The sequence below is a fragment of the Apaloderma vittatum genome, unplaced genomic scaffold (assembly GCF_000703405.1).
Source record: "Apaloderma vittatum isolate BGI_N311 unplaced genomic scaffold, ASM70340v1 scaffold43467, whole genome shotgun sequence".
Lineage (NCBI taxonomy): Eukaryota > Metazoa > Chordata > Aves > Trogoniformes > Trogonidae > Apaloderma > Apaloderma vittatum.
Genome location: NW_009727575.1, coordinates 37,030 through 43,958, shown reverse-complemented (window position 1 = coordinate 43,958; position 6,929 = coordinate 37,030). Strand labels below are relative to the sequence as shown.

General features: G+C 38.1%; 1 protein-coding gene across 1 annotated transcript; it reads left to right on the top strand.

Annotated features, from left to right (window-relative positions):
- Nucleotides 1–1,024: 1,024 nt before the first annotated feature.
- Nucleotides 1,025–2,551, top strand: CXCR4 (chemokine (C-X-C motif) receptor 4; the record flags this gene model as incomplete). Its single annotated transcript, XM_009873702.1, has 1 exon — nucleotides 1,025–2,551. A coding segment is annotated over one exon (1,062 nt), but the record flags the coding sequence as incomplete, so codon positions are not given.
- Between the last annotated feature and the right edge of the window lie 4,378 nt (nucleotides 2,552–6,929).

The window sequence follows — 6,929 nt, the reverse complement described above, 5'->3', positions numbered from 1 at the left end:
CAGTTAGGGCAGAACGGCAAATTGGGACGTTAGCCCGCGGTTAATGCCCGGGGTGCCTCCGTGCGTGAAGTGCTGCGGGATCCTGCGCGGAGCTCGGGGGTCCCTGGTACAGCGGGCATGAAAACTAAAATCTGAAAAGCTGAGAACTTGCACATAGCCAGGTGGCACTCGCCTGCCTGCACCGCTTTTCAGCGTGGTGGCCAAAACCGTTGGTGGTTTCCTGATGTGCTTTCATGCCCCCACCAGAATTTCGCTTCCTTTTTCCACCGCCGTAGCCAGCTCAGCAGCCGGGCTGCAGCCCAGCACCAGCCAGCTTCACGCCTGCCCCGCCACCGCCACGGGGAGGGGGGCGGAACAAAGGGAGGGGAACGTGGCCGGTCGTGATGACTCTCAATGGGGTTTGAGTTCCCCTGCTTAGGGTCACCTCTCTCCTTCTTTATGGGCTTGGTTGGGTTTGAGGCTTTTCCGTCTCTGTGTGTGGAGCTGTCAATTGCTTCTCAGCAGGGAATTCTTGCTATTAGTTATCCTTTATTACATCAGCCAAGGGTACCTTCTCTATTTCTCCTTGACCCTGTCCCCATAATGCTAAGGGGCTTCAGAGCAGCAGCATTTCTGTAGCTCTCTGTTGTAAGATTTAAATATTTATCGTGGGAAATATTCTGTGCAGACTAACCCCTTGCATCCAGCACTTTTGGGCTTTTCCATTAGTAGTATGCATTTCATTAGTGCAGTGCAGTGGCCAGAACCAATGACATTTCTGGGAGAAGCCATTATCTTTCTTTTCCCTTTCACTCCTTGTCCTTAGTTTTAGTTACAAGATCTTAGCCTTAGCCCTTAGAGAAAGGCAAAGGAAGTTTTTAAACTTTTTCTTATTTGCTATATATATTGTTCATGTATATATTTTTCCATCTGATTTTGCCTATGCCTGATGATGGAGACTGTTCAAGCAACTGTTATATTGTCATATAGAGTGAACTTTTGCAGAGGAGTTAATATCTAATGGTTTAAAATTTTTGGTTTTTAGCTGTCCTCCGGGTTAATCATTGAATTTTCTGATAATGGCACGGATGAGATTGGTTCAGGCGACTATGGAGACTACGGAGAGCCATGCTTTCAGCATGAGAATGCTGATTTCAACCGGATCTTCCTGCCAACAATCTACTCCATCATCTTCCTAACAGGAATAATCGGCAATGGATTGGTTATTATTGTTATGGGCTACCAGAAGAAACAAAGAAGCATGACTGATAAATACAGGCTGCACCTCTCCGTGGCTGACCTTCTTTTCGTCATCACCTTGCCATTCTGGTCTGTGGATGCAGCCATAAGCTGGTACTTTGGGAATGTTCTGTGTAAGGCAGTTCATGTCATTTACACAGTCAACCTCTATAGCAGTGTCTTGATTTTGGCCTTTATAAGTTTAGATCGTTACCTGGCAATAGTCCATGCTACTAACAGCCAGCGACCACGAAAGCTGTTGGCTGAGAAGGTGGTGTATGTAGGCGTGTGGCTACCAGCTGTGCTTTTGACAGTGCCTGATATAATTTTTGCCAGCACTAGTGAAGTAGAAGGAAAGTATCTATGTGATCGCATGTACCCTCATGAAAACTGGCTGATTTCTTTCAGATTTCAGCATATCTTGGTAGGACTTGTCTTGCCTGGTCTAATAATCCTGACGTGCTACTGTATTATAATATCTAAGCTGTCACATTCAAAAGGCCACCAGAAGCGCAAAGCCTTGAAGACAACAGTTATCCTCATCCTCGCCTTCTTTGCCTGCTGGCTGCCGTATTACATTGGCATCAGCATTGACACATTCATCTTGCTAGGAGTCATCAGACATCGTTGCAGCTTGGAGACGATAGTGCATAAATGGATTTCCATTACCGAAGCCCTGGCATTCTTCCACTGTTGCCTGAATCCAATTCTGTATGCCTTCCTGGGTGCCAAGTTCAAAACATCAGCACAAAATGCCTTGACATCGGTTAGCAGAGGATCAAGCCTCAAGATCCTTTCAAAAAGCAAACGTGGGGGACATTCTTCTGTTTCTACAGAGTCTGAGTCTTCAAGTTTCCATTCCAGCTAACGCTGCTCCTTGCCATCGTTTTATAAATAGACACTTTAAAGTTGCGCAAGATTTCAGAAAAACAAGACTGACCATAATGTACAGATTTATTTACAGTTGGAATTTTATATTGTTTTAGTCTCTGTGAAGTTTAATTGACTTATTTATATAAAAAAGCTTTCGTATTGATGACAAACTGTCTAGGCAGGTCCTGTGGACAAGTGGTTAGTTCACAAAAGTTTGTAGTGCTTGTCTGTATGTATAATAGTTACGTGAACTAACCACTTCTGGGTTGTAGCAAAGTGGCTGTTAAAAGTTTAGAAAATATTTCTCTGTTGTTTATATGTAAATGTTTTTGGTGTTGCTGTTAAATTCTTAAAAATTTTGGTTGGAGATTTTTACCTTACTACAAAATGTTTCGTTTACAATAGCTTGACTCTGCTGTAGAAATGGCACTTATAACCAAAGCCTCCTCTGTTATATGCTAGGGTTTTTTCCCCCCATTCTCAGTAACTGATGGTTTGCAAAATTTTCCGTTCAAGGTAAATAAAAGTATTGATAAAATGTTACTTTGAGTGGTATTTTTATTTCTGGTTAAATGTTTTCTCTGATTTTATTTACAATTCACAATGCACAATAATTTCTTTGAAAATTGTGTGGCTTTTTTATGAAAAGCAGGAAAATGAGTTTCAGGATGGATTGATAATTCAGTTGACGCCTGTGAGTTCTAAGTCAGTTGTTTTTTTCACCAGAATTCATTAACTACTATTAACATTATCTTATGAAAACCAATCTATTTAGGCAATTACTAAAGTTTACAGCTTCTTAGGAGTGAAATCAAGATTACTGCATGTGGCTAACCTTTGTGTCATGCAGACAGTCAATCTTGCGTATCTTCTCTCTTTTGCCCTTCTTCTAAATCTAGTTGGTGTATCTCTGTGGAAGATAAATGTTACCTTCTTTATGGAGCTTTCCCTTTCCCTATCCTGTCTACATCCAGATTTTCTTAATTTTTAATTGTTTCAATCAATTTTTAAAATCCAGAATGTGGATACATAAAACAAAATCACCATGAAAATAGCAGGAATCACCCAGACAATAGAATTTCAAGTCTTATTTGTTTAAGTAGTCATGTCTTGCATGTTAGCAGAGCACACTCAAAAGCAATGAATACCCAAGAGGACACAGCCATTGAGAATAATTGCATGTTCCTACATTAAAACAAACCATTACCAATCCATAGATCAACAGTTTGGAAGTCAAAAAAGCAAGAAAATAAACAATACCTACTAGTCACACAGAACTGAAATAAGGAACATGGATATTGCAATATTACCTGGAAATAATGTGTTTTCACAAGCATAGCACCCTAGTGATGTTGTGGAGCACGTACCATTATGCTAAGCCATACATTAAGTCTCGTGTTTTATTTTAGATATTTTCATAAATACAAGAAAGACCTTTCTGTTTTCAACTTTCCTCCTCTCCAGTCAGGAGGCTGCAACTTCGGCTGCATCCTGTACACTTTTTCCCTTGCAATGACAGTCATAGTCATATGATTCTATGTTGAGCTGATGCAGTTTGCTGAACCAGCACAAAACTAACCTGGCAGAAAAAAAATAATTTTCCAGCAATTTAGCGAAGTGAATGAGCTCAGTGAGGAATCCAACAAGCACTACAGAATTGCAAGACCCTGTAACCTGGAGCCAGACACAGGGAAAGCAAAGTGAGTTAAGAGGAAGCAGGTCCTTCCTTCTAGCAACTAAATTTTTAGGTCACTTAACTCTGTATCTTCATTCAATATTCCATAAATTGACAACAGAAAAGATACATTCTCAAGAAATAAAAGGTTTCACTTTCCTCAAGTTGTTCCTTGTTGACAGAGTTGAGAAATTAGGAAAATGTGGTATAGAAGCAGAACTTCTTCAATGGTTTATTTTTGTTGTTCGTTTGTGTGTTTTCTTGATTTAGTGAAGGTTTCCCCATGAAGAATTTGTTGTTCTAAATGATTCTGATTTTCACCCTAGTCCAATAAATCACTGTCATTTAATTGCACTTATAAAATACTTATTGGCTATCAACACGCTGCTGCTTATTTGGTGAAATGTTTAGAGCCCTCTAGCACTAACTTGAGTTATTCTCATTATAATTCAGTCAGGCAACTGTTACCTTAAGCAGAGAGTTAGCAGGAAGCAGGGTGCAAGACAGAATAAACTCAGCAGTCCATGCCAAAGAGCACTAAAAGGACACTAAACAAACAACAGAAAGTGTGTGTGTAGAAAATAAATTAGCAAAAGTAAAACATAACCCATGCCTCAGAGGGATGAGACCTACATAAGTTTTATAAAACTGTCATTGTTTTCAGTAGAATTAGTGAAACTACAGGCAGAATAATGTCTTGAAAAGGAGTTGCAAGATCACTGGAGTTTTGCTCCAGCAAGGGAAACGAGTCAAAAACCACATGTATATATTTTTAAAAAGCTTTATATATCTATAAATATGAATATAACATATATTTGTTTACCGAGGAAATACCTGCAAATTGAATGAAGTCATCATGAGGAAACATAGTAAGAAATTATGAATCCAGTTCTATCCTTTTATTTCTCAGTAAGCCAAGGCAAATCAGGCAAATTTCTCAAAGGCACTGAGCTATCTCAAATATACCATGTTGATAAATATCACAAATTTATTCCATGTTAAAACAAAATGCCTTTTAAGCTGATTTTCACTGAGGCTGTGACTTTTTATATCTTTGTGAATCAAAATAGTCCCAGTAAATGCATTTCTCAAAGTGTAAATTCAGTGTTAAATGTGGATAGACCTAATTTTGTAATTTATACATTGAAGAAGTACACATAAATCAAAAAAAACTTCCCAAAGTTTTTCAGGAGGTATTCCAAGTCTGTTTCCAAATTACTCCTCTCTAGTACACAGAATAATCATGACATTCTTCAAGACATACAAAATTCACGGTCTCAGCATTTTCTTGAAGTCATAAAATAAGACCTGTACCCAAATAGTTTTAAATATGCAAGACAAAATACAGAACAAAAAACAAATGTGAGTACCAGTGAGCACTGGTTACAAACCAGTTAAAAATGTTACATGGCAATTTAAAAGATTTGTAATGTATTTACAAAGACATCAAATATAGCTTAATGTATTTACAAAGACTCTTTCTACAGAATTCAGGCACTAAGTATTTTGCCATGGTTGTTACAATGTGCTAACAGCGATTCTGCACGCATTTTGGGTGCTTAAGATTAGTTAGAAATCCTTTGGATCATGCAAGTTTAAAACCAAGAACAGAACATGTATATGAACTTACTTTTGCTTCCTCTGAAAGGCTGTTTGGAAGTTAGAATACTTAAAGCAGAGGGCTAAAATTACACTATAATCCATTATTTGTATGGTATATTTTCACTCTGTCTGATCAGGTTGGTACAGAGCCCACACTAGAGGAGCGTGTGAAAAGATGAGTTGTGGCAGTGAGGGTGTCAGAGATAACGTATGCAGGCCATAGGCAGCGAGTAAGGTGGAGTTTCTTGTTTATTCTTGGCTAGTATTACGACACACTCCTCATTCAGGGGCTTCAACTTCTATGCATATACATAAATCAAAACAAAATCACCATGAAAATAAAAAGGAAGTAGCAGTAATAACATGGAGCCATTCATACAAGTGAATGGTTTATCTTACGATGGTTGAGCTCTAGCTGGACAATGTACAAAGTGACCACCTCGAGATGTTTGGTTGAAAAGGCCATTTTTTATATTGTTTGGGAAAGGAAACAGCATGACGAGGAAGTACTTCCTTGATCCAGGCAAGCCTCCAAAATCCCCTAACAATGGAGTATTCTCATATTCTCATAGTGCTGAAACTTAGGAAACACTTAAGCAGATAGGGCACCAGGGTTTTTGCTCAAAGGATGCCACTCCCTCATTTTATGTTTTGAAAGAGCTATACAGACTTTTTCACAGCCATAAATCACGTGTCAATTGAAATTACATGAGCACTGGGATTATTTCTTACAAAGAAGGCACAGATTTCTTAAAATCTTTTCTCTTTAGGCAATGAATTTTCTGTCAGTCTTCTAACTTTCTCTAAAAATGTTTAATCTTTTACAAGATGAAGTTCAAAGATAATTTGTTTTAGCATCAACTGTGTTGCTATCTTCTCACCATTCTAATTCTAACAACAAACAATAAAACAATGCTATGGGTTTAGGTTTTTAACTGCAGTTGATTATAAGCATACTTTCTGGTTATTTAGATATATATTTTAACATAAATCTATCTACATATATACAATGATGTAGATTTTAAGTCTCATTTTCAAGTGTTGATACCAGTGATCCAGGCTCCAGCACAGCTACTACTGACTTCAGAGGAGTCAGGATTCATTACAAACGTAGTAGGTATTGATTAAAATTACTATTTTCTTAAAAGGATAGGGAGCTTCAGTGACAAAATCTCACTGAATTCAAAGACAGCAGCAGGGTACCTAAAGAAACATGCTTCCTAAAGTGCATAAACCTTATAGCTCAAATCGATTATAAACGAAGATTACAAGTTCCTCTGATTTCAACTGCAGACAGAGATCTACAAGAAATTAAATCTTTCAGTATGGAGCAGGTGGAATTGTTCTGCTGTACATAACAGAAATAAATTTTCAACAAAATGGTTTTCTCTTTCTGAAGGCATGCAAGTTTTGCATACCCAGCTATCAACAGGCAGACAGTAATTTGTCTTCAGTGGCACAGCATTTGAAAGAAAGAGGCCAACATTTTAAATATCCTTATCTCTTGGAATTTACACAAGGAACAGATTCTCACCACACAAACATGTCAAACTAAGTAGAA